The sequence below is a fragment of the Mandrillus leucophaeus genome, unplaced genomic scaffold (genome assembly GCF_000951045.1).
Source record: "Mandrillus leucophaeus isolate KB7577 unplaced genomic scaffold, Mleu.le_1.0 Scaffold296, whole genome shotgun sequence".
In the NCBI taxonomy this organism is placed as follows: Eukaryota; Metazoa; Chordata; class Mammalia; order Primates; family Cercopithecidae; genus Mandrillus; species Mandrillus leucophaeus.
This window is the reverse complement of record NW_012103098.1, coordinates 3,013,713-3,033,600: the sequence shown is the minus strand read 5'-3', so window position 1 is coordinate 3,033,600 and position 19,888 is coordinate 3,013,713. Positions and strand designations below refer to the sequence as shown.

The window sequence follows — 19,888 nt, the reverse complement described above, 5'->3', positions numbered from 1 at the left end:
GCCCTGGAATGCAGGCTACGCCGAGTGAGTGCCCCTCCCCGACCCCTGGCTCGGGCCCGGACCGGAGCCCGCCTCGGGTCTTGCGCCGGCCTAGAAAGCGGGAGAAGCTGAGTGAGTGACAGCCCCCACCCACCTGTGGACAGCCCCTTCTTGCCCTCTCCTCGGAATCCTGACAACGTCCCCATCATCCCGACCCTGCGTTTTCCTTGGGATTCCGACCTCCCCTTCAGAGAAGACAGGAGGTCGGGAAGGACCTGCAGCCCAGGGGCTTCCAAGATGAGGCCCAGAGACTCGGTAGAGTTCCAGCATTCGGGACTTTGGAGATTTCCCCTCGCCCCCTACCCCCACCATCTCACCCTGGGTATGACCTGCGCGTATGGGACAGGGCTTTGGGCTGCGACAGGGCAGGGGACAGGAATGGCAACATACCCTTACCTTCTAGCCCAGGGTCACCAGGTAGGCTCCAGAGGAGCTGGGCCCTGACTTTTACCTTAACCATGAGGCCACTGAAGTTAGGAAGCTTACATCGTGGTTGTCTTAAGTGTGTGTTAGGGACAGCACTGGGGAGCTGTTGCCCCAGAGGGAGGGGTCCTCTCCCTGTGCCCATGGGGACATAGGTGTGTCCCTGGAGGGTCGCTTACCATTTCCTGGCCTCAGGATTATCAATGCAGAGAAATCTGAATTCAATGAGGATCAAGCCGCCTGTGGGAAGCTGTGCATCCGGAGATGTGAATTTGGGGCTGAAGAAGAGTGGCTGACCCTGTGCCCAGAGGAGGTGAGCGCAGCCTGAGTTCTTGACTGGAATCCCTCCTACAGGCTGGGGCCACGACCTGCAGGCTGAGGTTCTTACCCTGCTGTCCCATGTTCTAGTTCAGGGTGGGTCAGGGGACAACTGGGGAAGTCAGGCAGAGGCTGACACTGAGCCCTTCCTGTGCAGTTCCTGACAGGCCATTACTGGGCACTGTTCGATGGGCACGGCGGTCCTGCAGCAGCCATCTTGGCTGCCAACACCCTGCACTCCTGCTTGCGCCGGCAGCTGGAGGCCGTGGTAGAGGGCTTGGTGGCCACTCAGCCCCCCATGCACCTCAATGGCCGCTGCATCTGCCCCAGTGACCCTCAGTTTGTGGAGGAAAAGGGCATCAGGGCAGAAGACTTGGTGATCGGGGCATTGGAGAGTGCCTTTCAGGAATGTGTGAGTGTGTGGCTTTTGGCTGGGAAAGAAGTGGAGATTTTGCCCCTAGGGATCTCGGGAAATGGCATCTCTGTATACCCATGGTCATCACACCAGATCCTTGGATTGGGAGGATGAGATTGGGTTGGTTGGGTTGTTACTAACAGCCATCACTGTCAGCATAACCCCTTTCATTTTATCCAGCGCCTACTGTGTGCTAAGTGCTTTTACCTGCATCATCTAATTGAATACCCTTTTGGTTCTTGGTGCAGTGGCTGGTTTCTCTTCCTATTTTGAGTAGCACTTCCCTTGTCTAGATCTCCTGACTGCAGGGATCTTGGAGGCATGGCTGGACTTTGGGCTGCGACTGTCAGGCCTGCTAGTAGAAGTGAACTGTCGGGTAGGGTGGGGATCGAGAGACAAAGTAGTATGGTGGCAGAACAGGCAGCAGCTAAGGTGGCCTTGGTTTGCCCCAGGACGAGGTGATCGGGCGGGAGCTGGAGGCCTCAGGCCAGGTGGGCGGCTGCACAGCCCTGGTGGCTGTGTCACTGCAGGGAAAGCTGTACGTGGCCAATGCTGGGGATAGCAGGTGAGTCACCCCTTGGAAGGTGGGCAAGGGTGGGATGGGGAGAGCACAAGCAGCAATGGGGACAAGCAAAGGTGGCTGGAAGTGGAGGGATAGTAGGAAGGATTGACTGGCTGAATTGTGTGTATTTGGTATGTGTTGAGTGTGAGGGTGGACAGTAGCTGCTGGGGAGGATGGGGACCTCAGGGGCCCTGCTAAAGGGCTAAGCCTTCACCCTTGCAGGTCTTAGGTAGTCATGGAGGGCTTTAAGGAATCATCATGGGCAGAGCTGGGTCGTGGTGGTTGGAGGAAGGACTGGTAGGAGGGTGGCCATGGGTGAGGGTGGAGCCCCCCTCCTAGACCTCTCCCTTCTCTCCTCAATCCAGGGCCATCTTGGTGCGAAGAGATGAGATACGGCCACTGAGCTTCGAGTTCACCCCAGAGACTGAGCGGCAGCGGATCCAGCAGCTGGTAGGTGCCCTTGGCAGCATGGAGGCTGTGAAGCCCCAACTCCTGGGTCCAGGGCCACAAGAGTGAGTATGACCTGAGTGCAGCCTCCCCACCCCAGGCCTTTGTCTACCCTGAGCTTCTGGCTGGCGAGTTCACCCGACTGGAGTTCCCTCGGCGGCTGAAGGGGGATGACTTGGGACAGAAGGTTTTGTTCAGGGATCACCACATGAGTGGTTGGTGAGTGGGGATGGTGGACAGGTGGGAAGGGAGACCCCTGGGATCCAGTCCCAGCTGTATGGCCTGGGGCAGCCCCCCTCTACCTTGGCAGGGTGGGCACTGTGAGGGTGTGATAGCTGGGCCCTGAGTTGGGGAAAGATGAGATGGGGCACAGGGCTTGCATGGATGCTGGCTCTGCTTCTGGTAGGAGCTACAAACGTGTGGAGAAATCGGATCTCAAGTACCCACTGATCCATGGACAGGGTAGGCAGGTCAGTGCCTGGCACCCCCTAACCCCAAGAATCCCTCTTCATTGTCCCCTGCAGAGGTAGGAGCTCCTTTCTTTGCCTCTTGCTGGTAGCTGTGGCTGGTGGCCTGGGATTTGCTCTGAGTCCAGGAATTTTCTCAGTCTAAGGCTTCCAAGGGCCACAGTCCACCTCTCCCTGTGTGCTCTGCAGTGCTAGGGCCTGGTACTTGTGCATTTGTTGGAGCCATTTGCCATCACCTCACACCTCACTTTCCCTCAGGCTCGGTTACTAGGAACACTGGCTGTCTCCCGGGGGCTGGGAGACCATCAGCTCAGAGTCCTAGACACGAACATCCAGCTCAAGCCCTTCTTGCTCTCTGTCCCACAGGTAAGGGGGGAAACGCTGTCCAACCCAGCTTCCATTTGCCCAGAAAGGCGGACAGTGAGGCTGTTGGGAGTCGGGAAGGGAGTGTGCAAGATCCTCAGGCTTAACTTGTAGGTGACTGTGCTGGATGTGGGCCAGCTGGAGCTACAGGAGGATGATGTGGTTGTCATGGCGACTGATGGACTCTGGGATGTCCTGTCCAACGAGCAGGTGGCATGGCTGGTGCGGAGCTTCCTCCCTGGGAACCAAGAGGACCCACACAGGTACTGTAGCTGCTGGGGACCTGCCTGGGCCTGGGTTGGTGCCAGCAGCAAGCCCAAGTAGTTATGGCTGAGAAGATAGCACTGACAATGAGCTGGCAGCTGGCCAGGATCAGGGCTGTCTCAAGCTTCTTGGAGGAGGAGGGGAGACTAGGGTTCCAAAAATCCCTGGATATAGCCTCTTGTGGTTCAGCCCATGGCCCTTCCAGGCTTGCTGCTTGCTTGGTCCCCAGTCGGACTGCACTGCTTGGGTCCCCATGTCCAGCCTTGTGCAGTGAGTTCTCCTGAGGGCTGGCCTTGCCCCTTTGCTCTGCCCCTGAAGTCTATCTGCAGGATGGTCTTCACAGGTTCTTGAAGCTGGCCCAGATGCTGATACACAGCACGCAGGGAAAGGAAGACAGTCCCACAGAGGAAGGGCAGGTGTCCTACGATGACGTCTCTGTGTTCGTGATTCCCTTGCACAGTCAGGGCCAAGAGAGCAGTGGCCACTGAGGATTCAGACACTGTATCCCAGAACTGCTCCAGTGCCCGGGTGTGGTCTGGGCATCCCTCCAGTGTGACCAAGAGCAAATCCTGCCTGCCCTATCCCTAGCCACAGCCCAGCGCTCTCCCTGCACCTCAACACACATCCATCTCAAGAGGAACATTTATGCCAGGCAGTCAGAGCTGGAAGGGTATGGAGAGCCCAGCCCACCAGGTCCTGCTTTTTGCGGTGATAACCTCTGGCAGAGTGACTTTACAAGTTAACTAGGAAACCCATGTGAGGTTCCTCAGACAGGATCTTCAGCAGCCCAAAGTATCATTCTCAGGGGCACCCAGGCTAAGGGTATTAGCCAAAGATGCCAGGATGGGCAGCTAACCCATGTTTAGATCCAGGTCTCCAATTAATGGATGTCAGAGCATGCATTCAACAACCCCCAAAGTCCACGCAGGGTGGCTTGTAGAAACCTTTGGGCAGCCTCGTGTCTGCTTAAACAGCCATCTTCAAGACAGCCCCTGAAAAGAGACCAACTCAGGTCCTGCCCTGCTATTCTTTGCTGGAGATGAGGAACAGGCTCTGGGGCTAAAGTCTGGGGTAAAGCACGAGGGACTAGAGGAACTCTTGGAGTTGGCTGGGTGAGAGGGCTCTCCATTTGTTACCTGTAGTAGCCTGCCTCCTAACTGGTTGCTTCTCCCTAGTTCCAGCCCTGCCCTGGTCTGATGCCCCAACACTGCCTTTGCTTTGTTGTTCCATCACCTCCCTATTATTAAATGTTTTCTACAGAAGAGACTTGTGAATCATGAATTGCTGTACAGCTTGGATTAAGGATACCTATTGTTGGCTGGGTGTGGTGGCTCACGCCTGTAATCCCAGCACTTTGGGAGGCCGAGGCGGGCAGACTTCAAGGTCAGGAGATTAAGGCCATCCTGGCTAACACGGTGAAACCCTGTATCTACTAAAAATACAAAAAATTAGCCGGTCATGGTGGCGGCTGCCTATAGTCCGAGGTACTCCAGAGGCTGAGGCAGGAGAATGGCGTGAACCCGGGAGGAGGCGGAGCTTGCAGCGAGTGGAGATCACGCCACTGCACTCCAGCCTGGGTGACAGCAAGACCCTGTTTCAAAAAAGGAAAAAAAAAAAAAAGGATACCTATTGCTGTTTCTTGTTACCTTCCAGTGGATTAGTTTTAGCTCTACCTTGTAAGCCTGCACATAATCAGGACTATGTTTTCTTTGCAGTTTCCCTAGTTCTCAGCCTGGGTGAGCCCCAGTGAGAGAATTTTTGGCCAGGAAACAGAAGTCTCTACCATCACTTTTTTTTCCTTTTGAGATGGAGTCTCGCTGTGTCACCCAGGCTAGAGTGCAGTGGGCACGGTCTGGGCTCAATGCAACCTCCAACCTCCACCTCCTGGGTTCAAGCCATTCTCCTGCCTCAGCTTCCCAAGTAGCTGGGACTGCAGGCATGCGCCATCACACCCAGCTAATTTTTGTATTTTTAGTAGAGATGGGGTTTCACCATGTTGGCCAGGCTGGTCTTGAACGCCTGACTCTAAGTGATCCACCTGCCTCAGCCTCCCAAAGTGGTGGGGTTACAGGTATGAGCCACCACACTAGTTTTTTTTTGGCGGGGCGCGGGGGGAGACAGAGTCTCACTCTGTCACCCAGGCTGGAGTGCAGTGGTGTGATCACTGCAGTTTTGACCTCCTGGGCTCAAGTGATCCTCCCACCTCAGCATTCCGAGTAGCTGGGACCACAGGTATGCACCACCACACCCTGCTAACTTTTTATTTTTTGTAGAGACAGGGTCTGTTGCCCAGACTGGCTCAAACTGGATGCAAGTGATAATCCCACCTCAGCTTCTCTAGGATTACAGGCGTGCGCCACCATGTACTTACTTGTAGGCTATGGGTTTGAGATACTGGAAGGGTGGTCTTTTCACTTAAAAAAAAAAAAAAAAAAAGTCAGGCATGGTGGCTCAAACCTTTAATCCCAGCACTTTGGGAGGCTGAAGCAGGCCGATCATGAGGTCAGTTCGAGACCAGCCTGGCCAATATGGTGAAACCCTGTCTCTACTGAAAATCCAAAAATTAGCTGGATGTGGTCGTGCGCGCCTGTAGTCCCAGCTGCTCAGAAGGCTGAGGCAGAAGAATAGTTTGAACACGGGAGGCGGAGGTTGCAGTGAGCTGAGATTGTGCCACTGCACTCCAGCCTGGGCGACATAGCGAGACACCATCTCAAAAAAATAAAAATAAAAAGTAATGAGACAGGGTCTGTTTTGCCCAGGCTAGTCTCAAACTGCTGGGTTCAAGCAGTCCTCCCAGCCTGTAGCTGGAATTACAGATGTACACTGTGACTTTTTCACTTACTTTTGAATGCAAATTTCTGTAAAGCTAGAATTAGCTGGATAAAGTTAGGGCCCTAGGGCTTGCTGTTTAATAAGCAGCTTAGTTCATCTAATCCAAAAAGACTATGTTGTCATCTTGGCCAGGCACAGTGGCTCACGCCAGTAATCCCAGGACTTTGGGAGGCTGAGGCAGGCAGATCACTTGAGCTCAGGAGTCTGAGATCATCTTGAACAACATGGTGAAACCCCGTATCTATAAAAAAAATACAAAAAATTAGCTGGGCATTGTGATATATGCCTGTGGTCCTAGCTACTCGGGAGGCTGAGGTGGGAGGATCACCTGAACCCAGGAGGTGGAAGCTGCAGTGAGCGGAAATTGTGCCACTCCACTCCAGCCTGGGCAACACAGTGAGACTGTCTCAAAAAACACACACACACACACACAAAAATGGGGCCGGGCATGCTGGCTCACGCCTGTCATCCCAGCACTTTGGGAGGCTGAGGCAGGCAGATCACCTGAGGTCGGGAGTTTGAGATCAGCCTGACCAACATGTTGAAACCCTGTCTCTACTAAAAATACAAAATTAGCCAGGTGTGGTGGCGCATGTCTGTAATCCCAGCTACTTGGGAGGCTGAGGCAGGAGAATCGCTTGAACCTGGGAGGCGGAGGTTGCGGTGAGCCAAGATCGCACCATTGTACTCCAGCCTGGGCAACAAGAGCGAAACTCTGTCTCAAAAACAACTACTATGCTGTCAACTAGAACGTACCAAAGCTCAAGTGCTCATGAAGTATCTGTTGAATTACAAGGCAGCCACCTTCATGACCTCAGCTTTACTTGACCCTTCCCTGATTTACTCCTACTTTATAATTTATGTGAATTCTCTTACCAGGCAACTGACAGCCCAAAATTGCAGCCAAAAAGAATATCCAACAGGTCGCAGAGTCAATGGTAAAACCTGTATAATTAACTCAACTGAGAGGCTCTCAGAACCCACCACTACCCCCGCCGGCTTTTTTTTTTTTTGGAGAGAGTTTCACTCTTGTCACCCAGGCTGGAGTGCAATGGTGCAATCTCAGTTCACTGCAACCTCTAGCCTCCTGGCTTCAAGTGATTCTCCTGCCTCAGCCTCCTGAATAGCTGGGATTACACGCACACACCACCACACCTAATATTTTTAGTAGAGATGGGGTTTCATCATGTTGGCCAGGCTGGTCTCAAACTCCTGACCTCAAGTGATCCACCCATCTTGGTCTCCCAAAGTGCTGGGATTATAGGCATGAGCCACTGCACCTGGCCCCAGACCCCCTTTCCTACCCATTAACTGTAGATTTCATTTCCTACACATTCTCCAGGGAAGACTCAAAAAACTGCATCAGACATTTCCCACTGCTGTATTCCACAGTGCAGGACTTCAGGGCTGAACCTGTCCACAGCTGGGCCCTATGGTAGTCTCACCAGGACTCTTCTAATCAGGCAGTTTGAGTGCTATCCTACCAGCCTGTAGGAGTGTCACTTCCTCTTTCCTCACCACAGCCCCCACTACCTCACCACTCCGCCTGGGCAAAAACAAAAAAAAAAAAGTGTGGGCAGCATCCTGTGCCTGCTTCTCTTACCCACATCAACTGCTGAGCCAGCTCGCCCCCACAGCCTGCTTGCCTAGCTTGCCACCCGGCCTGCTGTTGTTCCTCACATCACAACGCTGAAGCCTGGGGAGTGGGTGAAGTGGGTCTTTCAGTTGCGAGCAGGCCAGAGACTGGAGTAGCTGCTGTAAGGGCAGCCATGCTTACCTACTTGTTCATGTCTCCCAGCAGAGCTGAACATGGCAGCAGTCCTCCCATCAGGCCAGGAGTGGGTCTCTTCCTTCGTACAGTCTGTGTCAGAGAAGCCTATGCACGGCCTGTCACACACAAGCTAGGATGTTCCCTCTGCCACTGTCGCAGAGTCCCATGAGCAATGTGAAAATGTAGCAGGCCCGAGGTTTTCTTCGCTGATCCAGAGAGGGTGAAGCAAGAGCAGGAAGCAGGTTCTACAGCTCTGAGGATGCTGAGCTAGAGCAGCAGCCTGATGGGTTACCAAAGCAATTACCTTCTGCCAGACTGTGTGCCAGGGCCTCAGAGAGACTCCCATATCCTTGCCCTCCTGAAGCCAGGGCCTAGCAGGACAAAACATATTCCAACTAGAGGTTGTCAGTCTGGTCAAGGGTTGAGGTAAACAGTAGGGGATGCAAGGCAGCCTGAGATAAGTGCCAGACAGTCTCCAAAGACTCAGGCTGGCTCAGGCTTGCCTTTCCCAGTCAGTCATTTCTGGCTCTATGGCTATTACAGCCTGGGGTTGAAGGTTGGTTCTAGGGGTTCCTCCCACCAGCCCATAAATCTTAAGTTACCAAGGGGCAGTCAGAGGCAATCCCAGAGAGCCCAGCAATCCATCCACACAGCATTACAGCAAGCTGCAGTGTGAGCCAGGAGAACTAATAGGAGAAAACCCAAGCCTCCCTCCAGCTCTGGGACCAGGAAAACAATGCTACAGAAACTCACATCAAAGAGAAGGCAGTCATAAAATTCTGTTTAAGACTGTAACATGGAAAAAATGTTTATATGTTAAGTACAAAAGGGACATAAAATTGTATATACAGTAGAATAATGACTATGTAAACACACCAAAAATCTATGCACAGAAATGTCTAGGGGGAACATTTAACACCAAAAGATTAACAGTGGTAGCATTTGGGTGGCAAACTTGATTCTTTCTAAAATTCCCAAAATGTCCTTAATAAGCAGTAATTATAATTGCAACAGGAAATAATTTCTTTAAGTATTTCTTTAAGTACCCAGTGCAGTGTTGCTGTCAAATAAACATCAGTGGCTTTGGCCCTGATTCCTAAGGTAGCAAATGCCGCTGCCCCACTCCCCATCCATCCCCAGTAGGGCTCGAGCACCTCTAGCTCTGCTGAGAGCATCTGTGCAGCCCCAGCCCTCAGCATCTCTTCCACTCACTTCCAGCTATATCTTTTCCCTTTCCTCCTTAACTCAGGAGGCAGCTTTGCAACCACAGGGCCCAACAATACAAGCCATGAGGTGGCATGTTTTGTTTGTTTTTGAGATGGCGTTTTGCTCTTGCTGCCCAGGCCAGAGTGCAATGGCACGATCTCAACTCACCACAACCTCCACCTCCCAGGTTCAAGCGATTCTCCTGCCTCAGCCTCCCGGGTAGCTGTCATTACAGGCATGTGCCACCACACCCGGCTAATTTTGTATTTTTAGTAGAGATGGGGTTTCTCCATGTTGGTCAGGCTGGTCTCGAACTCCCGACCTCCAGTGATCCTCCCGCCTTGGCCTCCCAAAGTGCTGGGATTACAGGCATGAGCCACTGTGCTCAGCCTTGAGGTGGCATGTTTTCAAAGAACATGGTGCCTCAGTTTTGGACACACAGGAATTCAAATACAATCATCTTCCTGCTGCTGAGTAAGTCATGCTTGGTGGCTGCTCTGGTTGCAGATATGTGAAGTTATGTAGCCTTTCCTGTTAACCCACGGTTCCAAGCATTCTCTTAACAATCATTCCTATCATGAATTTTCTACCCTGAAAAGCCAGGGGTGGGCAATAACAAGATCATTTGGTTTCTAAAAGTTCTTCCTCTCTGGGAAAGCAGAGCTATACAGTGGGTGGCATCCTGCAGATTCTAGTCTACATTTGGGAAAGGTGTACGCCTCTTGCACTTTCCGTTGGAGGAACAAGTCAAAAAGTAATTGCTTGAAAAAAAAAGTGCTAGCAATTCACAGCCTATTCCTGCCCGCTGAACAGAAGTTGTGATGCCTTGATTTACTCCCTAGAAGCTACGTATTCTTGAGCAAGTCATAACCCTACTGTGCCTCAGTTTCTGGATCTGCAAGGAGTGTTGCCTGTATAAATGTTTGTTTAGGAACTTAGTAAAATGAGAGACCACTCTCTCCGCTCTAAGAAGGCCATGAGCCAGCTGCAGCTCATCTCACTCAGCCTGGGCCTGACCAGAGTCCCTTCCTCATCCAAGAGAAAGCAAGGAAAAGCAGCAAGCAAGCAGGCATACCAGGTCAACGGGAGTGATCTATCATTGGCAACAAGGCCTCAAACAAACTGAAAATGCTGTGGCTCCAGCACCTTATCCCCAAATGCCACAACCCAGACATGGAAGCCATGCAAGAGTGACTATCACACACACACAGGCACAGACAAGAGTACCACCAAGCAAAAAGGGGGCTAATACTGCAGAGATGGCCCCAAAGTGCAGCTTGAGGAATACAGTGAGTCATCCCAAGACCCTCACTTAGCTGCCATGGAAACAGCAAACACTATAAGCTTTGCTTCAGTCTTCTGAAATGAAAACATTAATAAGGAAGATTCACTAATACTTGTGGCAAACACTATTAGCAGGGATGCAATGTGTCTCCTGGGCTGCAGGACTCCATCTGCTTCAGCTGAACTCTCAGAAACTACAGATGAGAGATATATGCATACGCACACACATATATGCATATCTGTATGCACACAGATGTATTTAAATGAAGGTGCTAAAATACAAACAACAGAAATCAAAGGTCATATATAAAAAGGCTAAATAAGACATATAACACAGACCTAGAACCAGCTCTTAGTTGGGAGCCGGGGAAAGGGGTGGTATCATCTGAAGACTATGTACACAATTTGTGGTGGGCAGGGAAGGCATCAGTGTAAACAACTCAGACTCACTTCACAATACTGGCCCACAGGAAAGTGTGATGTATCTCATGTACAAAAATAGACTCCCACCTTGCTTTTGTACAAACCAAGCTTGGTAGGCACCCAGGAGGACTGTGGGTTTGTCTTGATGACAGGGCACTGTACCAGGCTGCTGCTAAACCTTCCAGCCCTAGGAACTCACCTGCTACCCTCCCGCTACCCTCCCCTTTCCATCCCTTTCAGGCCCTTGGGTCTTTTCCCACCCAACACCGACAGCCTGAGGCCTGCCCGACCACCTAGTCTCACACGACTAACTGCAGAAACTAACTGCATGACTTCCTTCTGTATCTGTCCCTCTCTCTGACCCCAAGATATATGAAAATGTTTCTGTAAATGTTTGGCACCTAAGAAACATGATGGTTGTGGATAATGCCACAAGTACACAGGGAGACCCAGTAACAAGACATGCAGGGTGAGGGCAAGCGGCTGAGCTGCCCGAGCATTTCAAAACCAGGACTGTGACTTCCCATGCAGTTGGGGGGTAGGAGAAGGGATGTGCGGAACTGATGACTTCACTGGCTCCTCAGCAGAATGTACATTCAAATTGAAGATGCTTGAGAGCCCCACTATACCAAATCGTGAGTCCAGTCGCTCCTCTAGCAGAGCTTGGTGCAGTGACAGCTAGAAAAGCTGAGTTCCAATTCAGTCTGTTGCACCAAGAGTCCTTTTGAAGACGCTCATCAAAGTAATTATTTTCTTTTGAGCAGATGTACAGCACATCCATGGGAAGGCCATGTAAAAGGATGTTCTCCAGCCCAGTCAAATGATCCAATCCCACTATTATCTCAGTCCCCTCTGAGTATCTTCCTGCTGGCCGCCCTCACTGTACAGAAATAGCCGAGCAGCATCAGGGTCAGTCATCAATGGTGGGCAACCAAAAGGCCTAGAAAGAGAACATAAATCAACTTTAAAAAGCCAAGCATCTCCTCACTGCCGAGGGTTATTCACATCTCACCCCACAGCAAAAATGTGCCCAACCCCAATGGCTGTGGTGGTCCTCCCTCCTGACCAACTAACCCTGATGCTCTAAGGAGACAGAAACACTCTTCCCTCTATGTGAAAGTAAACTGGTTCTGTTTTTCTCCAATAATCACTGAACACCTTCCACCAGAGCACACCCCTTTTTTTTTTTAAAGGAATGTAAAAAAAGGAGTGCTGCCTGGGAGGTGGGTGAATAGGTAACCTGGCCTCATTGCTAATCCACCAGGTTACCTCCAACAGGTCCTCTCCTTCCTGGACTGTAAAAAATAAGGAACTGGATGGTTTTGCTGTATTTCTTCTAATATTTTTTTCTTGGTTAAAAAAAAAAAAAAAAGCAAGAGGGCAATGTGTTCTGGATAGGCTAGTAATGAAGTCTCATCCCCAAATACCCAGGCAGGTTTAGGAGATCACAAGGGAAAACCGGAGCTGAGACTCACTGATCCTTTATTCTGTTAGTATTATCTAGGAAGAGACAAGGGTCTGGAGTTAATTCTAAGTGGTGAGTTATGACCAACTGTAGAAATTTCTGGGAATTTGGCATAAACCAACAGGAATGGAAAACTGAAACCACAATAGGCCAGTTCAGAGTATTTTAAGGAGCAAAAAAATTGCCAAGCATAGCCCAGGTAGTTTGGACCTAAAATTAGAGTCCAGAGCAAAAACTGGCCTATGATTTCCTTGGAGCTCAAAGGTGATTCCTGATCACTTCTAGGAGAATAAAAATGAAAGACAAAACCAGCCCAGCCAGAGGTCAAATAATAGGAGGTGAAATAGGGAAACCACCAGTTGAGAAACATGTACTTGGATGCTTGTAATCTACCTACATAGAACACAGCTTGCTGTGCTTATTGAGGCACCCACCACCTCAACTGGAAAGGGTCCCTGAGTGGCAGACACCTCTTACTGTTCACATACCATGTTGGAACATGCGCTGGCAAAAGTCATGAACTTGGGGTTGAATTGCAAACAGGTAATCGGGCCTGTGTGTTTACCATCCAACACAGCTACTTTTATACCGCTCTCTCCATTCCAGACATGGATCTTGCCATCCTCTGAACCTAAAGAGGATATTCAAGGAAAATGTAACAGCTCAAGACACAATGCAAAGACAACTGGAAATGAGACATGGATTGAGGTCTGAGGATAGGCCAAGCTTTAGGACCCATCCCTCAGGCAAATTTGAGAGGGACGAGAGGCAGTGAAGGAAGAACACTTTGGAAATTGATCTTGACCCTAGCTATTTGTTCACAGGCATGTCACTTCCCCTCTGACTTCAGTTTTCTCATCTAAAAAAGGGGCCGAATACCATTACCCTACCGACAGGCAGCCACTAAGATGACTGAATGTAGGGTTACACCAGGACACCAGTATTACTAATAAGGTAGTGCTTGTAGAGTTTAACTCAAATTTTGGTCCAGTCAGGGCAGTTAAAAGACACTATGTCCTTGGCATAATGTGCTATACAGAAATCTGAGAACATCTATCAAATAGATAATAATGTCTCAGTTAATAATTTAAACAAAAAAATGCATAGTACCAGAGAAATAACCCCCACAGGGGATAAAGGAAACTCACCAATCATAATAAACTGAGAGTCAGGAGTAAATGAAGCCTCCAGTGTGACAGCTTTGCTATTGGCATAACCCTAAAACAAAACAGAGCAGTTCTTTTGTTGTTACAGAGCCGTTAATAAAAACAGCTGCCTACAAACACTAACTTAACACATGCATCACCTTCCTTTCCATGAAACCCTTTCCTTGTCATGTACTACACCACCAAGCTTTCAAATGTGGTTGCCATCCTTGACAATCCACTCCCACCTTCAACTCTGTATTCAAGGTACACTCAAGGGAGCAAGAAAACTTTATTTTTAAGACATTATTTTATATCTAAATACCAAACTTGGGTCACTTGGTGAGAAATGAATGTCTACAGAATCCAAGGGAGGTAAGTTCAATGAGCAGGAAGAAAAAATACAAGTGCATGCCTTCATGAGTAAGTCAAGAGTAACTGTTGGTCTCCACCAATCAGCTAACATAATTCTTAGCATAGGAAGTATAAGCATGGAAACAGCCATGCTTGAAGGCCATCAGCTCACCCCAAACGTGTGCATCACCACTCCTTTGAATGCATCAATGAGACGAATGAAGCTGCCGTTGGTGGAAATGAGGATGAGCTTGCCATCATTGCTGAATTTAAGTCCTGTCCACTCACAAGTTCGATCATATTGCATCTTAAAGGTAGCAAATGGCCCCTGCAAAAGATAAAAAATAGTAGCGCCAGGCCCAAGGCATATTAACAATTTCTTCTGCTAGAGCCAATTCCCATCCTATTCCTTTACATTCTTTTTTTGACTAAGGAAAGCAGAGAATGAGCTACTTCTCTGCCACTCTCTAATATCTACCATATTTTTCTTTTTGTAGAAAATGCTCTTACAGGGCCAGGCGTGGTGGCTCGCGCCTGTAATCCCAGCACTTTGGGAGGCTGAGGTGGGTGGATCACCAGAGGTGAGGAGTTTGAGAGCAGCCTGACCAACATGGTGAAACCCCGTCTCTACTAAATACAAAAAATTAGCCAGGCGTGGTGGCGGGCATGTGTAATCCCAACTACTTGGGAGGCTGAGGTAGGAGAATCGCTTGAACCTGGGAGGCGGAGGTTGCAGTGAGCTGAGATTGTACCACTGCACTCCAGCTTGGACAACAAAAGCAAAACTCTTGTCTCAAAAAAAAAAAAAAAAAAAAAAGCAGTTATATGTGTATTTCACCATAATATTAAGATAGCCATAATCAAAGATTTACCTTGTCAAAAGAACGAAGGTCATAAAGTTTGACCATTTCAGAGTTGACACCTGCAGCGAAAATTAACCCTTCTGGATCAAAAGAACAAACTGGCTTCCCCTGCAGATGCATGAGGCCCTAAGAGAAAAGAAATAAGAAATACACTAAAACACACATACCACAACCACACCTGGAACAACCAGACTGCTAGTACAATGGGGAAAAAAATGAATCCAGGACCCTACCACTATATAATTTACTTTTCCCAATTAAAACTAAGAAAGGCATACAAACAGATATCAGTCTACCTACAGAACAGAAAAAGCAAACATAAAACTAAAATGAAGCTTTTAAAAAACAGGTCTCCAGACAATTTCTGATCAACTCTAACTGCACAATATTACAGACACAGAATTCAAATAAAAATAAATCCCTTGAAGCTAAAAGCTCTAGGAACACTTTTAAAAACATTAAGCTGGCTGGGCGCAGTGGCTCACACCTACAGTTCCAGAACTTTGGGAGGCCAAGGTGGGCGGATCACCTGAGGTCGGGAGACCACCCTGACCAACATGGAGAAACCCTGTCTCTACTAAAAATACAAAATTAGCCGGACATGGTGGTGCATGCCTGTAATCCCAGCTACTTGGGAGGCTGAGGCAGAAGAATCGCTTGAACCCTGGATGGAGGTGGAGGTTGCGGTGAGCCGAGATCGCACCATTGCACTCCAGCCTGGGCAACAACAGCAAAACCCGGTCTCAAAACGAAAACAAAAACAAAAACAAAACAAAACAACAAAAACCCCAAAACAATTAAGCCACAGAGTACAATGTAATCTGCACTAGATTAGGGTATTTGCTTAGCAGTTACCAACTAAGAAAACAGATTTTCTCCAAAATTTAAAAAGACCCTGGGATCCCAGAATGGAACCACTGTTTTCTCCCTTCTTTGAGAGGTTGAGTTCATTATAGGGCCTACCATAGAAAATGCTCAAAAAGCATAACTGTGAGGTACCATTACCTGGCAGTTAGGAGACCGGAGATCCCAGAGTCGAATGGTCTTATCAAGAGACCCAGAAATGAAAGTGTCATCCACAGGTGACATGGACAAGGCCACCACCCTGCAATACATCGAGATAAATAGGAGTTGATGCAAAATATTAGCAAAAATTGGATGTGAATTCTAAACCACTCTGCCTATATATATGTATCTGTTCTCCTGAAATTGCCATTTTAAGAAGCACACTAAAACACACATACCACAACCATATCTGGAACAAAGACAACTAGTATAATGAAAAAAAAAAAATACAGCTACAAAATAAAAATATATGATTCCAATGCAAATCAAAACCACAACGAGATACTACTCCACACCCTCCAGCATAGCTATAAAAAGAGAGACAACAAGTATTGGTGAGGACATAGAGAAATTGGAACCTTCATACATTGCTAATGAAAATGTAAAAATGGTACAGTTGCTCTGGAAAAGTTTTTCCAAAAAAACAAGAGTTACCATGTGACCCAGAAATTCCACTCCTAGGTATTTACCCAAGATAACTGAAAATACATGTCCACACAAAAATGTACACATATGTTCAAAGCTGCATTACTCATAATAGCCAAAAAGTAGAAATAACCCAAATGTCCATTAACTAATGGATGGACAAACAAATGTGCTATATCTATACACTGGAATATTATTTGGCAATAAAAAGTAATAAAGTACTGCCTCGTGCGACAACATGGAGGAATCTTGAGAAGCCAGAAACAAAAGATCAGATGTTAACTGATCCATTTACACAAAATGTCTAGAATAGGCAAATCTTTTTTTTTTTTTTTTTTTGAGACAGAGTCTCACTCTGTCGCCCAGGCTGGAGTGCAGTGACCTGATCTCTGCTCACTGCAAGCTCTGCCACCTCCCTGGTTCACGCCATTCTCCTGCCTCAGCCTCCCTAGAAGCTGGGACTACAGGCACCCACCACCACGCCTGGCTAATTTTTTTGTATTTTTAGTAGAGATGGGGTTTCACCGTGTTCACCAGGATGGTCTCGATCTCCTGACCACGTGATCCGCCCGCCTCGGCCTCCCAAAGTGCTGGGATTACAGGCGTGAGCCACCGCGCCCGGCCTTAGAATAGGCAAATCTATAGAGACACAAGTAGATCAGTGGTTGGTAGGGGCTGGGGCAGTGATTACTAATGGGTACAGAGTTTCTCTTTGGAGTGATAAAAATGTTCTGAAGTTAGACAATGGTGATAGTTGTCCGACTCTGCAAATATAGTGAAAACCACTAAATTGTACATTTTTAAAGGAATCATTTATAGTATGTAGATTGTATCTCAATTTAAAAAAACACAAAAAAGCATGATTCCTTATCAAGATGTGTGAGGACTACACAGATGTTCTCAAACCTAAGTGGCATCAGCATCACCTGGAGGGTGGGTTAAAACAGATTGCTAGGATCTACTCCCAGAGCCTCTAATCCAGTAGGCCTGACTTGGGGTCTGAGAATCTGAGTTTCTAACTAGCCCCAGGTGATGGGTGAGGCTGCTATTTGGGCACCACACCTAGAGAACCACAAGCCTACGCTAACAGCAACTGTATTCCTGATTTGATCCCTTTTTGTGGTTATACCATCAAGAGGCACTCACTTAAAAACATTTTCTTCCAATGTAACTCAACTAACATCTGCACCAGCTCCTCAACTTAAAATTTTAAAAGATATTGTTAAAAGCCAAAATTTCCTGGGAATGCTGAGGAGGTAATAAAACAGAATGAGCAGGCTGGGTGCGGTGGCTCACGCCTGTAATCTCAGCACTTTGAGAGGCCAAGGTGGGCAGGTCACCTGAGGTCAGAAGTTTGAGACCAGCTTCGCCAACATGGTGAAATCCCATCTCTACTAAAAATACAAAAATTAGCCAGGCCTGGTGGCGTGCACCTGTAATCCCAGCTACTCAAGAGGCTGAGGCGGGAGAATCGCTTGAACCCCAGAGATGGAGGTTGCAGTGAGCCGAGATCATACCACTGCATTCCAGCCTGGGCAACAAAGCAAGACACCGTCTCAAAAAACAAAAACCAGAATGAGCAGAACACATTGTGGACATGTAATTTTATGCCATGGCATTCAGCCCAAGAGCTCAGAGGAGGTACAAGACTCTATGCTGAGAAGTACAGGGAACACATGGAGAAGACAGACCCCAAGTGTAAGGAATTTTAACTGTCCAGTCCATATGACTCCAAGAGAACCAGAGATGGCTTCTGGAAAGATACAACATCTGAGGTGGAAAGGATTTTGAAGGGAGACACCTTTCTGACAGGTGCCAGACAGGAAGGCATGAAGCCCATGTTCAAGAAGTAGCCCAGAGTTCACCTTAATGGGAACGGTAGGAGAAAATGCTGGGAAAATGGGTCAGAGCCAGAAGGGGCAGAACCTGACTACAAGAGGAAGGAGCAAGGAAAATGTAGAGAACCATTAAGGGAGATGGTGAAGCAATCAAACTGCAATCCAGGATGCTGAAGCAGGATGGTAAGAGATGGGATGATTAATTAGGAGCTAACAATAATTTACCTTACACGGTATGTGAGCCAGGGCAGAAGCAAAGGAGAAAACACAGAAGAAAGTAATACATGAGGTTAAACCTAGGGAGAACTAAATAGTTTAACAACTCACTGAATGTGATGGCAAGGGAAAAGGGTGCACTGACAACAGATGCTTTGAGCCAGAATTGGAAGAGACAGAGATGAAGAAATATGAGGAAGATAGAGAGAAGCTGGCCCAAAGAATGTAACAATGACAGACAGACTACTGGACCTGAGTATTGGAAAGAGTATTGGACAGAATAGACAGCTACGAAGATGTGTATAAAACATGTAGGTGGTGCTGGGCGATTATGGGTGACACCCACCCATAATCCTAGCACTTTGGGAAGCCGAGGCGGGCAGATCACCTGAGGTCAGGAGTTTGAGACCAGCCTGGCCAACATGATGAAACCCTGTCTCTATAAAAACACAAAAATTAGCCGGGTATGATGGTGTGCGCTTGTAATCCCAGCTATTCGGGAGGCTGAGGCAGGAGGATCATTTGAACTCAGGTGGCGGAGGTTGCAGTGAGCCAAGATCACACCATTGTACTCCAGCCTGGGTGACAGAGCAAGGTTCCATCTCAAAAAACAAAACAAAAAAAAAACAAAACCTGTAGGTGGAAGGTGGGTCTGAAATTCATAACAGACATGAGCTAAAAATACTGATTTGGGAAGCCACCTGAATGAAGGTGAATGAAATCAGCGATGGAGATAGAAAATCACAAGAAAGCGGATAGAGTATTTATTTTAGAGTCAAAACAGAGGCTAAGAACTACAAGAACAGAACCAACATGGGAAAAGTCACCTGCCACGGGAAAGTAAGTTTTATTGAGAGGTTAAACACCAAGAAAAGCCCAAAGCAGTGGGTTTTAACTAGAGGCAGCAGGGAATGAAGGACAAAGGTTTGGATAAAGCCCCACAGATGATTCTGGGACTAGTGCAAAAAAGATTTCAACAGTGAACATGTGTGAGGAGGTGGAGATGGGAATGTGCAGATTATTCTTTCAAGTTTGATAGTGAAAAGGAGTGGGTGATAGGGTCAATAAGTAGACTTAAGATAAGAAAGACCAAGTAAATTTGTAGGCAGCAAAGGAAAAGCCGATTAAGGAGATGGAAGCAAGCAGAAAGAGGAAGGTTTGTTTTGTGAAAGAAAGACCACAGCTTTCTCAAGGAAAGGATTCCAAGGAAGAGAGGAATTTAGGTGGAAGGGACAGATGTTTAAAAGAACTCTTTTTTTTTGAAGACAGGGTCTTGCTTTGTTGCCCGGGCTGGAGTACAGTGGCAAAATCATGGCTCACTGCAGCCTCGACCTCCCAGACTCAAGTGATCCTCTCACCTCAGCCTCCCAAAGTGCTGATAACAGGCCTGAACCACTTCGCCCAGCTGAAAGAACTCATTTTGTTCAGCCTTAATTTTCTCATAAAAGGAGGGACAAAGTCATCTATCAAGAATCAGGAGGTCAGCTGGGTGCGGTGGCTCACCTCTGTAATCCCAGCACTTTGGGAGGCTGAGGCGGGCGGATCACGAGGTAAGGAGATTGAGACCATCCTAGTTACCACGGTGAAACCCCATCTCTACTAAAAATACAAAAAACTAGCCGGGCTTGGTGGTGGGTGCCTGTGGTCCCAGCTACTTGGGAGGCTGAGGCAGGAGAATGGCGTGAACCCGGGAGGCGGAGCT

At 48.3% G+C, this 19,888-nt stretch overlaps 2 protein-coding genes across 2 annotated transcripts in view; one reads left to right on the top strand and one right to left on the bottom strand.

The window, feature by feature from the left end:
- Positions 1 to 7: 7 nt before the first annotated feature.
- Positions 8 to 3,470, top strand: PPM1M (protein phosphatase, Mg2+/Mn2+ dependent, 1M). Its single transcript, XM_011986228.1, has 9 exons — positions 8 to 24; positions 658 to 775; positions 938 to 1,192; positions 1,648 to 1,760; positions 2,123 to 2,207; positions 2,305 to 2,423; positions 2,611 to 2,674; positions 2,930 to 3,037; positions 3,149 to 3,470. Exons 3-9 carry the CDS (start codon positions 1,079 to 1,081, stop codon positions 3,356 to 3,358), a joined length of 813 nt encoding a protein of 270 aa, XP_011841618.1. The 5' UTR covers positions 8 to 24; positions 658 to 775; positions 938 to 1,078; the 3' UTR covers positions 3,359 to 3,470.
- Positions 3,471 to 8,671: 5,201 nt separating this feature from the next.
- The window catches only part of WDR82 (WD repeat domain 82), a 36,332-nt gene continuing 25,115 nt past the window's right edge, over positions 8,672 to 19,888 (bottom strand). The window contains exons 5-10 of the mRNA XM_011986284.1: positions 15,647 to 15,746; positions 14,651 to 14,767; positions 13,951 to 14,106; positions 13,428 to 13,497; positions 12,768 to 12,910; positions 8,672 to 11,754 (exon numbers count right to left, since the gene is read on the bottom strand). Coding sequence (XP_011841674.1) covers positions 11,725 to 11,754; positions 12,768 to 12,910; positions 13,428 to 13,497; positions 13,951 to 14,106; positions 14,651 to 14,767; positions 15,647 to 15,746 — 616 coding nt within the window. The 3' untranslated portion in view covers positions 8,672 to 11,724. The remainder of the gene's footprint in view (positions 11,755 to 12,767; positions 12,911 to 13,427; positions 13,498 to 13,950; positions 14,107 to 14,650; positions 14,768 to 15,646; positions 15,747 to 19,888) is intronic.

Excerpts from the sequence above, each read along its gene's own strand:
- PPM1M (XM_011986228.1), top strand. The coding sequence starts at position 1,079 with ATGCACCTCAATGGCCGCTGCATCTGCCCCAGTGACCCTCAGTTTGTG. Across the intron at positions 2,208-2,304 it reads GGCAGCGGATCCAGCAGCTG|GCCTTTGTCTACCCTGAGCT; the intron begins GTAGGTGCCCTT and ends TCCCCACCCCAG. Across the intron at positions 3,038-3,148 it reads TCTTGCTCTCTGTCCCACAG|GTGACTGTGCTGGATGTGGG; the intron begins GTAAGGGGGGAA and ends CTTAACTTGTAG.